At 43.3% G+C, this 14,048-nt stretch overlaps 1 protein-coding gene across 8 annotated transcripts in view; it reads right to left on the reverse strand.

Moving 5' to 3' along the window:
• PARD3 (par-3 family cell polarity regulator) overlaps positions 1 to 7,639 on the reverse strand; it is a 1,320,414-nt gene extending 1,312,775 nt beyond the window's left edge. For all 8 annotated transcript variants that reach the window (XM_085631870.1, XM_085631866.1, XM_085631868.1 and 5 more), the window contains exon 1: positions 6,980 to 7,639. In XM_085631870.1, the coding sequence (XP_085487996.1) occupies positions 6,980 to 7,099 (120 nt within the window). In that variant the 5' untranslated portion in view covers positions 7,100 to 7,639. The remainder of the gene's footprint in view (positions 1 to 6,979) is intronic.
• Between the last annotated feature and the right edge of the window lie 6,409 nt (positions 7,640 to 14,048).

Here is a 14,048-nt window from a genome sequence, read left to right on the forward strand (position 1 = left end):
CACAACATAGTTCTCACACAAACACTGCATAACTAAAACCAAACGTTACATTTAAATAAGCCCACACAGCACCACGTTTATGCAATGAACATAATGAAAAGAATGGTTGCTCAGTTAGGAGCGTAAATCAAACTACCGCCCATGATAAGAAGTCTACTGAAAACAACCAAACCACAACACAAAACCAAATGCACTTCAATACAAATCATTGATATTTCTCATTTTTTGTGGCACAGGACACTGTGGATTCGAAAATACTGTTAGCCAGATTAAAAGGGCCATCCAAGAGGACTTTACACTGAATCCATTCTTCTTCACGTGTTGCAGTCAGCATGTTTGCGCGGGAGCTACTGGTCTCCTCAAGATGCAATGAGGTCCTCCATCTATCCCTTGTTTTTGTAACAAAGTGGAAGCTTGCATGCGCCAAGGAAGATTGGACGCAGACCACTTCAGGTAAGAGCTCCATTTGGTGGCTGAGCACCAAGAAACACATTTTCAAGTAATAGAGGAGAATAAGCCCACCAGGAACAAGACACAACCACTTGAGGCAACAGAAGCCCTCTAATGTTAATGTTAATGTTAATGGGTGACTTATATAGCGCACGGCTACTCCAAGGAGTGTCCCGGCGCTTTCTGACCCATTACTGAGAGAAGGGAAAAGACAACAGAAACATAACAGAATTACTGATTAAAAAGCCAGGTTTTCAAGGCCTTTCTAAAGGCCTCTATGGTAAGCATTCATGGCAGAACAAAGATGTTCAGGTGCTTGAAAAATATAAGCAACTAGAAACACTACTGAGAGGGCAAGAAGATTTCTGATGGAAACATTAATGGCAGAAACGGTGGACATGCGGCAGCACTCTCTGCTTCAAGGCCTACTGTTTTTCTCTTTTCAGAAGAACGAACAGATGCGCTTGTGAAACAACCAGCAACCGGGACAAGTTACAGCTAGGGAACGGATTGCAACCGGGTATAGCATAGGCAACAAGGAATACAAGATGATTCTCCAGAGTGGGAGTTGGAGTCCTGGTTCAATATTACAGCCAGAAAAGTGCAGCAAGGATGTATCTGAAAAGTGTGCCAATCCACACTCCTGGAAGGTGCTTCACTGTGTGTGCTGAGAGGAGTCTCCAAATTGTGATCCCATTCGTCAACATCACCACAATGAGATGCTATTTTCGATGATGGCCTGCCGTTATGGTTCTCCCTCCACCAAAAGTACAGTAAGGTCCTATTATGTGCTTTTAAAACAAGGATGTTCCACGCGCCATTAAACCAGATACCACATTTTCTTAACGCGCACGCATGCAGCTTACTGCTGTCATTTTTTCAAATCATGCACTAGCGGGCAGTGGCGGCTGGCTTTGTTTGAAAGTGATGAGGCAAGTTAAGTACCCTACCACTTCTCAATAAAAACAAAGTAAAGCACCCTCTCCATCCAAAAGCCCATAATTAAACACCCACCTCCCACCACCCAAAATAATACACCCCCTCCCTCCAAACGCCTATAGCAAAGCAATACCTCCCTCTACCCAAAATAACACTAGCATTTTAAATAAATGGAATTTAAATAAACCGTATTTACTGACGGCCACACATCGTCCGGTCCTCCTCGGTGAAACTGCAGTTTACTGTGGAGCTCCCCTAACCAATCCTGGCACTGCTTTCATAATAATAAACACAAAATACCATTCAGACAGTACGCTCAGCCAAAAACACTAGTTAACGGCCTTCATTTGAATTATAAACCAAACCCTAAGCAAGTATGAGTCGGGGAGGGGCAATAATCAGTGACAGACCACATGCTCACCAATGCAATTAGCATATGAAGGTGACAATACTATTACCCCCCCCCCCCTGTTAATGTGCCTCCTTCCTGCAGTTTATTGCCAGACGTTGAAATGATACGTGTCCCGAGATTCCAAGGTTGCCCAATAACAAGGGTAGGAGAACTTATTCTGAGCAACCTGGCGGTCAGTTCTGCCCCAAACACACCAGCACCATCTCCCACCACCCCCCGACAACCCACTCCCATCTCCCATACACACTGCCTTCAACACACCACCACCTCCAACACAATGCCACCAAAGCCAGTTAGGGAACTCCTCGCTATATATGAGAGCAAATGTGTGGCTGTGGCATCTTACGGTGCAGGGGGATGGGGAAATGCTAATATGCAGAGGCTTCAAAGGGTGGAAAATGCATTTGTGAAAAACCTTTTTGCAGTTAACCCAAGCTGCACCAATTTTATCTGTCAATCCGAACTGTGGACCTCATACATTTCACATAAGATCAAGATGTCCCCGATCTTACTCTGGCATTCTATATGGCCTGGAGATTAAACGGGTTTGAACAAATTGTTACTCAGGGATAGTTTGACCTTGGATCATGCACAAGAGATTCCGTGGTTAGGCTACGCAAAACCATTTTGCGAAGAGATTGGCCACCAGGATCTCATTAACAAACCAGATTCCTGGAGGACGCTTGCTAAGGGCAAACAAACATCTTGTCCAGGCCAAGGCACAGAGAAACAGATGGGAGTTAGAGAGATCAAAGTCATCCATTGTCATTTATAATGCGATGCTCTCTCAGGTGGGCATGCAATTCTATTTGACCCTGGCACAGAATGTTCAAGCACTGTTTTGTCCTGAACAGATTTAGGGTCAATTTGTTACCATTGATGGTGGGTTTTCCCGCAAGTTGCCACTGTCCGTCAGAACTAGCTCCATGCTGTTGTGGCGGTGTCTTTCCCCCAGACGAACCTGCACATAGTTTTTTTCTGCCTTTTTATACAACTTGCCTAGAAAAACATTTGTCCTACCTCTTTTTAAAATAGTTAATGTTAGACAGTGTAGACCACCTTTATTATTCCTGCAACAATTGAACGATCTGCTGGGTTGCTGTGCAATGGCCTCCTACAAATGGCAGAATTCAAAAATTAGGTAACATGTGAGACGGCCTTCCTGTTATGAAATACTTCTTGAATATTTCAAGGTTTTTACTGCGTATGGCTTTATTGTGATGGCTCATCTCTTTATTGATCTTTTCTGTTCTTATGTGTTTTATGTTACTGAAGATTAACGAATAAAGTTTTATTGATGGATTTATAAACCAAACCCTAAGCAATTATAAGGAGGGAAGGGGCAATAATCGGTGACAGACTACATGCTCACCAATGCAATTAGCATATGAATGTGACAATCCCATTACCCCCCATGCTAATTTGTCTCCTTCCTGCAGTTTATTTAAAGTGATATATGTTCTGAGATTCCAAAGATGCCCAATACCAGCAGTAGGAGAACTAACTCTGAGCAACCTGGCGGTCAGTCCTGCCCCAAACACACCAGCCCCAGCTATCCACTCCCTGACAACTCACTCCCCCAACAACACACAAACTTCTCGAAGTAGCATCTCCCATACACACCACCACCTCCAATACATGCCACCACACTGTGCAAATGTCTCGATCTTGAATTCGCCCATATGGTTTTGCTTTCGAAAGAGGCCTTTTTCCGATATTTAGAGTCCAACACTTGGCCCAGAGAAGGTTCCCCTCATTATCACATCCAATATATTCCAACGCTATAGGTATTGTAAGTCATCAGTTGCAATAAACAGTATCAATTAGATTTGCCTGAATAATGGGGCATTATGTTTGGATGTTCAATGCTTTCTGCACCAAAATCTCCTTGTCCTGTTAGATATAGCTCTGCAGGATTAACTGGCCGATATTTACCTGGCGAAAGCTGTGGGTGGGTAGTGCTCGCCACACAACTCATAAGTCTGAAATGTGCCGTAACAGATGTTACCGGACATATCAGAATTTCAATCGGGCCACCGGTGATTACGGCGTTAGAAGGAAACGTCTACCTCCACGCTCAAGAAGGTTAGAAGCACACCAGTCACAGATAGAAACAAAAGGCCAGGAAGAGATAGAAGGAGTTGTGCTCATGGAGCTGAAACTGTGGGCCAGGCGGTGGCTTCAGTGCCTCTGGATTGGAGCCTTGCGGAAGAGAGACCGGGGTCAATGCCTGGGAGAACTTTCACCTGTGTGTGTGTGTGAGCTCCAGAAATGCTGTTTGCTCTGTCTCTCCTGTCAACATGAACGTCAGTAGACTTTGAACGTGGCCTGGCCAATATCTACAAGTGTTCACGCAAAACAAACACCCCAACAATGACCACCACTGATAGTCCACAAAAAAATAAAACTGTTGGGCACAAAAAACAAACATCAGGCGGTACCAGAAAAACCAAATTGGCTACATACTGCTCTTGGCGGTGGTAATAGTGCTGGTGACGTCATTTTCTTAAGGGATAGTAAAACTGAACTCTTTAGCAAAACCATGCAACGCAAACTACTTCTTAATTTATAGGTATTCAAGTGATTTTAAAGACGTAGGGAGCCTGCTGTTATCAAACACCACACGAGGAACGTACCTTAATTAAATTCGTATGGACTACACAGGATATTCCGGCAAAACTTCGGATGTGAAACCCGTTGCTGTTCAGTGCGTTTTATACTGTTTACAAAACAAGGGTTTTCAGCCCAGAAGACAGCAGTTTCAGATGTGTGTACACGATAAAGTGAGTATTTGGAATATTAATCAACCACTTTACTGCGTGGATTAACCCTCACCTCACACTAACCGTCCAGCTACACTCACAGCTCTTGTAAAAACGCCCTTTCCAAGAAACACAACCCCTTTTAAAAAGCGTTCTGCAAATGTTTCTCCTCGCTCTCGAAAATACGTAGGCGCCCTGCCTCCCCGTCAAAACTTGGCATTGTTTGGGCGCATAAAAACAACCATACAAGGGCCCCTTAAACGTGCACGTAAAACTAAACAAAGGGGTTCTCTGTGGAAATGTCTGCGTTTGGAAAAGGCCAGAATGCGCGTTTCTTTGTGGCACGTATTTTTTCGACAGCTCTTTCGCGAGCCCACTTGGACAGGCTGTGACGCACTGCTACTTTTATTTCACATAATTACATGACAGCTCAGAAGCAAGGTTTTCTGAAGGGAAACCTGTAATCAGCAGGTCCGCGCAGCAGTAAAACAAAACTGACACGCACAATGAAACGTTGATGCACATGCAGCGAGTATGTACAGAGTAGTTTTGAAAGAAAGCAGAAAAAAAAATCTATTTTAGAGCAAACAACGTTTATGATGTCAGCGTTTACCAAACAATCACATCGGCAATAGTTACAGCCATTTATTAAATTATAGAATGTTTTCTTGAACTAGCCAGTGGAGAAAATAACATTCGTGCCCCGGCAAAGCGACTGTTGCACAGACAGCATCCACAGCTGAGAAACATTCAGCGTAATAACAAAGTAACAGAATATGTTTCAGAGAACTCCCGACGACACTGATGACCGCATCACTGTTGTCGGAAGGTCTCGGAAACATGTTCTGAAAATATATTCTTGAAACGAGGTCTTCCCTGATAAAAGCGCCGGCGTGATTTGTGACAACAGTGCAGCCCAGTGCGTGATGTTTCAGTCACGTCAAAACAAACGTCATTGGTTAGCGCTGCCTGTTGCCTTCCCACAAATCACATCACAGTGGGTTAAACTTCCGAGACACATATACATATAGATTGCCAACGCCGACTACAGGCATCCCGAAACCTACACACAAACACCCACAATGCATTACACTAAGAGCAGTAGTTAAAAGTGTTGAATGATTGTAAAGCGCCCACAGTTCATTGCTGGGCGCAATATAAACATGTTAAAAATACAAATAGTTGACCGCTGCAAACAGATCACTTTCTTTTTTTGGGAGGGGGGGGGGGGTGATTCTCCCAATGCCTGCTCCTGATTTTAGACAAAGGAACGCATTTTCTTGCATTCCCAAGTCTTAAAATTCCAGGCTCCCTGCCTCCATACCCCCTGGGGGCTGGGGCCAGGAATGGTTGGGGGCCTTCCTGAGTCAATTGTGCAGGACACTGGACGATCCCTCGCGCAAAACGTGCACTGCAGCACGGGTGTGAGAAAGGGCAGTGTGTTCCTGCTCTTTACACCTGGGTTATCGCTGCAAAAGACACGCCTTTGTTTCATAAGTACAGGCAGGAGACCTGACATGCAGGCGCGGGGCGGATGTGTAGCAGCTCGCAAGGAATTCTGGAAAACCAAACACCAGAAGCCCAGGGCTGATAATCACAATGTGAACTAAACACACACAAACACACTGAAGGTGACTCCTAGATTGTACTGCGTGAAGCAGGGACCAGCAACAAATGTCTCAGGGGCCGAACACGTAAAAAGAAAGGGCAGCGCCTGACATGGAGGCTAACTCCCCAACTATGCCCTGGCACAGCCCCAATTTTTGAGACGAGTGAGGCGAGGGGTTGGCCTGAAGTTACACAGTGCATGTCAAACTTACTTTTCACTGACGTTTTATGGGCTGCAGACTCGATCTGAAATTCTAATCCTTCTCATGAGACCACCGAAGCACAAAACGAGCAGATATAAATAATGTAAGATGCAATGTGGACTGTGTTGTGTCTCGCCTATCCTAGTTGATTTTACAGAGGTCTGCCCATCGCCCCCCACGTGAGGCACACCATCACCACTCTCATCACCTTTTAACTGGCAGTGTGACGCACTGGCCCATTCTCTGAAGACACTGCGTGAACCGGTGGGGGTGCACTGGCCCATTCTCTGAAGACACTGCGTGAACCGGTGGGGGTGCACTGGGAAAGGGTGGAACAGCTTAAAATTGTTTCCAGGGGCTCCCTCTGGAAAACCGCTAGGCCGCCCAGACTACTAAACTTTCCCATCCTGCTGCCAACTCAGCCCGGAGTTGCACCTCAGTTTCCCGCACCGTGGGGGCTTCCAGGCGCCCCTGCCTCTCTTCGCTTATCCCAGGGCAGCAGCAGACAGCGTGTCCCAGGGCTTCGCTGCCCTCCCCGAGGCTCTCTCCCGGCCCCGCTCCCCGGGCAGCGCCATGTTGTGGTCCCCCAGCTCCCCCGGACTCACCTTGGCGATGGCCTTCCTGTAGCGGGTCACCGCCTGCTGGATGAGGCTGGAGACCTGTAGGTTGCCGTCCCCGCAGGGCACCACCACCCGGGTCCTCCCGAAGCACACGGTCACTTTCATGCTGCCGCTGGCCGGCGCCGCTCTCCGGAGCAGCGCGGGGCCGGCTCAGCGCCGCCTCCAGCCGCGGCTCAGCAGAGCTCTCACCCCGGGCACCGGCATGCGCGGCCAGCCCGAGCCCCCAGCCAGGGGAGCCAGGGAAGGAAAACAATTGAGATCCGTGAAAAGTGTTGCAGCAGCGCGGCCCGATCCCTCCCGCGTGCAGCCGCGACTCCTGCCGGCCTCCGGAGGCTACAACTGCGGCTCCATGTCCAGGAAAGAGCGGCGGGGCCAGGCCTGCGCCATGCTCCGGCTCCAAAGGTGCTACCGCCCGGCCTTCTCCGTCAGCCACCACCTGTTCAGCGTCTACCGCCCGGGCACACAGGGGAGCACCAGCCGTGGGAGGCAGGCGAGCCAAGGAAAATAAATATATAACTCTACACAGGCTCCAGCAGCAGCAGCAGCGGCACACAGGGGGAAGCCGCCAGACCGGTCTGTCTCCCCTCCATGGACGCTCGGAGCATTGCTGCCGCCGTGTGCATGCCAGAGACACTATCAAGTTACACTCTTTCCCAGGGAGCCTCCTCACGTCACTTTTTTCACCCCAGGGACACGTTTCCCCCTAAAAAAAATTGGTATTTTCCCTACCCACTTCACTAGCCCACCGATACTTAGTTAAATACAGCAGAGTTGTCCATTATACATGCGAAGTTTCTCTGTTTATGAGGAGAGGCCCCTTTCATTACAAATGTTTACATCTCACCTCGTTTGTTGTTGAATTTTTCATTATAAGGAAATTTCCCTTTTTTCACCGGAAGCGGCAATTCAACTCTTCCGCTTTATATTACCAATGGTCGCAGCGGCACCCGCTAATGTTTCATGTATGGCTTTCTGGATGGAAAGGTTAACAAGTGTGAAATATTAATCCTGGGTGTACAATTTTTTTTACCCGATTTATTGTTAAAAAAAAAAAATAACCTGGGGTAGTATATTGAGTTAATTTTATTTAAAGCCGTTATTTGTGTAGGAAATGTACACTGTGTGCTAATGTCTTGTTCTGAAAATAAATACAAAGTTTACAAGAAATTGCTGCGGAATTATGAAGTATTGTAATATTAAATTTACTTTTTTTTTTAAGTGCAAGGAAGAGATAAAATATTTCATATCAATAAATAACAGAATAAATATACGAAATAACAAGAAGCTCCAAAAGTTTCCCTCAAAGAATTCTCTAACAGTCAAGATAAATCTATAGAACCAATTTCATGAAAACACAGAGAGATGTCCTATATTAATTAAAGTGCATTGTGTCAAGACAAGGAAATTGGGAAGGGCGAAGTGCGTCAAATCCGTAGATATCACAAAATGTATACTAAATACCCAGGGCTGGCTTTAGCACTGGTGGCATCCTGTGCAACAATGTTTTTGGGCGCTCCGCCCCCCAACGACCACCCCCGCCATAGATTCCCTCACTACCACCATTTGCTAGTGCCCCTCAAGTCTCCATATCCAATGTCTCTTAGATTAATTTAGTTTTATAGTGCCACTCAGACCAGTTTTAGGTGTCGGAACACTTTACATCGCACACACTTTGCACAGAGACAATCATTCCTTGTGGATATGAGTGTATAGGAAATGTTACATAAGGCAGAGGACAAGGTGTGGGAGTCGAATGTCATCCATTCTGGTAGGCAGTATAGTTTAAGAGTCCTTGGTCTGGAAAAACACAAATTTCAGAATTTAAAATGTTACACCAATGTTAGGGATTTTCTTTAATAAAAATAATTGATTTCTACCTAAATGAACCCTTTTTGGAATTATAGGATAACGAAAGACTGGGCAAATAAACACATAGCTTTAACACATTTCTTGCAGTTTGCATGCAGCTCTTTGATGACAATATATTAGGGTATTAATTTATAAACTGCAAGTAACAAAAGGATATCTCTGACGCAAAAGCAGTAACCCATTGACCAATTTATATTATGTGCACTTTGTGATTTGACTGTGACATGTTCTGTGCAGCAGGCATATTAACCCTCAGCACTACAAGTCAACATTTCTTACACAAAGCCCTGGTCCCTCTCCAGGAAGCTCAAAAACAAAGAAATCCCTTTTCAAGAAGAATGATTGTAACCGTGATGGATATACGAGTAAATATTATAACCTTCTTCAGATGCGGATCATGTGGTATAGGTACTTTACATACATATAAGCAAGCAATAACATCTATAGTTTATGCAAGAAATTGAGAGAAAATTATCAGTATTGAGGTAGTTGAGATCTTATAACAGTGATTCCTAACGAGCAATTCCTTAAAGGACAATAAACTATAAACAATAATGTGCTTCAATTCCAATTATTTTATTAAAAAGACTATTGGTTGCAAACCAGACATTTAAAAACCCAATGATTAGAAACATTTATCACATTGATTTCATTACCAATTACATCTCTTTACATTTATCTGTAATATTGTATCTAAAGGTAAATTACAAATACAGAAAGATAAAAAAAACACACAAAATACAAGTATTATATACACAGCAAAACTGTCAAAAACTGTAGATGCGGCGTTTCGGCAAGATTTTAGTAGTCCCTCGCCTTCTTCAGGACAAACAAATTTATTGCTCAAATAAAGTTATATTGAGACCCTTCAACAAGTCATCTCTTGGCTCAACGTCCAAATGGAAGGGTCCTATTTCCCTCCAGTGGTATACTGCTGATAAAATTCTACGTGGTCATCTGTGAACTTTACGTGACCCGCACTTCAACGTCTTAAAAACACTAATCCCAAGTTCCAATTAAATATTGTCACTCACAATATCTTTGGTAGAGCGTTTGAATTCCATAATACAAAAAAACCCAAACAGGCGGTTTGTCTATGGTCGTAATGCCTGTCAGAGGATGGCCGTGTAATCTTTTGACCTTGATCCACCCTGGCAATCCACTCGGTATTGCCAAACTGCAACTATGCCTCACTATGTCTCAACACAATTGGAGAACGGAGGCACATAACGCACAACCGGCAGAGCGTGGACACAATCAGAAGTTAATGACTGGTGTGAAAACAGGTCCTGGGCAGACATACAAAGTTCAAAGTGTCAATGCTCAAATTACAATACTTAGTACGAAAAAATTGACAAGGTCGACACCAGTAGATTCTTGTAGTAGATAATATTTTACACAAGTCTTGGAGTCATTCAAAAACAGAGCACCAGCCAACATGTCTTTCATCACCTGGGTGTTAACCCATGACTCTTCAGGGCTGACTGAAGTAGAAAGAAAATGCGTGATCGCTGGACCGGTGATAATTCCAACCTGGTCGATATCGGGTGATAAACACAAAATATGGAAATGGCACTTAATGGCACGAACGCGGAGAGCAAAACGGAATCCAGGACCTACATCCTGCTTCTTCCAGGACCCATTGAATACGGACGTACCCGCCCATTTTTCTTCACCTGGATTCGCAATTTTGGGGTTTGAGGATTAACCCTTCCTCCCCTATGTACCACCTACGTGCCATTTCCTTATTTTGTGTTTATCACCCGATATCAACCGGGTTGGAATTATCACCGGTCCAGCGATCACGCATTTTCTTTCTACTTCAGTCAGCCCTGAAGAGTCACGGGTTAACACCCAGGTGACAAAACACGTGTCGGCTGGTGCTCTGTTTTTGAATGATTCCAAGACTTCTATAAAATATTATCTACTACAAGAATCTAATGGCGTCAACCTTGTCAATTCTTTCGTACTAAGTATTGTAATTTGTGCATTGACACTTAGAACTTCGTACATGTGCCCAGGACCTGTTTTCAAATTTCTGTGTGGGTTCACTCTCACATGTTTACAGGGGTTATCTGGGTTTCCCCCTGGCCTGGCAGCACCGCAACAACTCATTTCCCTCTTACTTTACCGTTGACCAGCTTGAGCGCCACTCTTCCTGTACTCTCGAAATCCCTCGCAGACTCAATGATGACTGGTGTATTTGGTTACCTGCAACAAAGCCACACAGCAATACTGTAAAACCATATTGGCAATTTGGCAATACAGAGTGGATTGCCAGGGTGGATCAAGGTCGAAAGATTACACGGCCATCCTCTGACAGGCATTACGACCTTACGCCTGTTTGGGGTTTTTTGTATTATTGATTTCAAACGCTCTACCAAAGATATTGTGAGTGACAATATTTAATTGGAATTTGGGATTAGTGTTTTTAAGACGTTGAAGTGCGGGTCACATAAAGTTCACAGATGACCACGTAGAATTTTATCAGCAGTATACCACTGGAGGGAAATAGGACCCTTCCATTTGGACGTTGAGCCAAGAGACGACTTGTTGAAAGGTCTCAATATAACTTTATTTGAGAAACTGAAATAAAATGTGTTTGTCCTGAAGAAGGCGAGGAACTACTAACATCTCGGCGAAACGCCGCATCAACAGTTTTTGACAGTTTTTCTGTTTATATAATACCTGTTTTTTGTGTTTAAAAAAATAATCTTTCTGTATTTGTAATTTACCTTTAGATACAATATTACAGATAAAGGTAAAGAGATGTAATTGGTAATGAAATCACTGTGATAAATGTTTTTAATCCTTGGGTTTTTAAATGTCTGGTTTACAACCAATTGTGTTTTTAATAAAATAATTGGAATTGAAGCACATTATTGTTTATAGTTTATTGTCCTTTAAGGAATTGCTTGTTTGAAATCAGTGTTATAAGATCTCAACTACCTCAACACTGATTACTTTCTCTCAATTTCTTGCATTAACTATAGATGTTATTGCTTGCAAATATGTATGTTAACTACCTATACCACATGATCCGCATCTGAAGAAGGTCATAATATTTACTCTTATATCCATCACGGTTACAATCATTCCAGCTGAAAAGGGATTTCTTTGGTTTTGCGCTTGACAAGCCCGTCCCTTTTCTCAGCATTAGGGTTTCTCCCTTATATTTTTGCACCCTCTCCAGGAAGAACATTAATCAAATGACTTATCTTGACATTTTTATTGCTGGAACTAGGAATGCGGCATCAAGTGCTTTTAAAACAATGAAAATGGCGACCCCACCCCAAGTCAGCGCTCAGTGCAATGGCACCGATCGCACAGCCCTACAGATATAACTGTTAAGCCAATTTCTATAAAACACAGAGAAACTTCGAGCGAAGTTCACAGTACATTGTGCTATATGACAGGGGATTCCTGGGCTACAGCCATATTATACAGTGCATTTACACCTAATATTAATTCTCCCATCTAAGTATAGGAGCCCATATTACCAATCCTCTTTTTCCTGGCTGTACGACCCTTCGTGGCGTATACCGCTTTCTCTAAATTAGACATTGATATAAGACGAGTCAACCACTGTTGGAATAGAGGGGGTTGCGGGTCAATCCAGACCGATGCGATTACCAATCTAAATATCGCCATAGCGACTGCAAGGAAAATATTCTGTGTCTTCCATAACTTCCCCGTCAAGTATCCATAATAGAATCAGTTTTGGGGTCAGTGTTACTTCAATGTCTAATTTATTATATGAAAATTCTTGAATTTCATTCTTAACAGAATTTAGGGAAGTGCAAGAGGCAAACATGTGAACAATGTCGGCACAGGAGTAGCACAGTGAGGACACTTGGTTCCCTGTCCCGGACTCTATTTTGCAATTTTAGCTTCTGTATAATATAACATAAAACAAGTCTTAAAAAATTGCACCTTCAGGTTAGCCGACATTAAAACTGTTTGAGATAGCCTAAATGCTTTCATAAATTCGGCTTCAGAAATTTCGATTTTCCAGTTACAATTTTGATGAACTTTGACAAGGTCATCCTTTACTTCTTTCATTAATAAACTATATATTGCCCCAATGCGAACATGATTCTGAGCGAGTACGATTTCCATCAATCCTTTTTTCTCGAAGCCAATGGTCCCGCCCCCCCTTTACGGTGTAAATAGTCCCTTATTTGTAAATACTTACAAAAAAACTCCTTGTTATTAACACAAAATTCTGTCTTCAGTTCATCAAAAGACATTAAGCAAGAGGCGAAAAAAAGGAGCCAAGCCTTGCGAGAACCCAATTTTGTATTAAGGAATGGGTTATTCGAATTGGAGTGTAAAAATTCAGTCTTCTGAGGCCTAATGATTTCAGAAGATCTAACCATACTTTGAAAGCTCCCAAAAGGCACTTAAACTGCACTTTTTAAAAATAGCCTAGTTCTATTTGTCTCCAGAGGCACCCCTAGGCCTCCTTTCCATTCAACAATTCAAATATAGTAGTGGAGGATTGTGGGGGATCGCCCGGATATGGTTCCCTGAATAAAATACTCCTATATTGCAGCATGGTGGCCCAGTAATATAATTTCAGGGCCCACCCTCCTCTCTCTTTCGGAAGAGATATGTATCCCAGTGCTCTTCTAGGTTTAGAATTCGTCCATAACAATCTTGTGAACATCCTATCGAAGGCTTTTAGCAGTTAATTCGGAAATTCCAAAGGAATAGATCTAGAAAAATATAATTTTTGGGGAAAAAAATCATTTTTATAAGATTGCATCACCTAATCATTGTAAGATGGAGGTTATTCAGCCTTGACAACTCATTACTAGTCTTTATTAGCAAAGGCTCTAACGTTTGCTTTACAATTTTGTCTACATCAGAAGAAATACATATACCCAAATACACAGCTTCATCAACAACTCAATTATCTACTAATAAGATCTTATCATTGGTGATAATTTGTTTTTGTTCCTTATTTAATAAAAAAACAGAAATCCTCCTAAAGCAGAGGGCTTTCTCTTCAATTGCTTTAAGAGCAGTTTCAGGGTTAGGCGTCACTACTGCAATGTCATCTGCATAAGCTAAAATTTTGCTTTCGAAGCCCTGCAACATTATTGGCGGGGTTACGATGTTTTGGGCCAATTTACGAATAAACGGATCGATATTTATAGCAAACAAGAGTGGGGATCATGGC

The sequence above is a fragment of the Triturus cristatus genome, chromosome 10 (genome assembly GCF_964204655.1).
Source record: "Triturus cristatus chromosome 10, aTriCri1.1, whole genome shotgun sequence".
In the NCBI taxonomy this organism is placed as follows: Eukaryota; Metazoa; Chordata; class Amphibia; order Caudata; family Salamandridae; genus Triturus; species Triturus cristatus.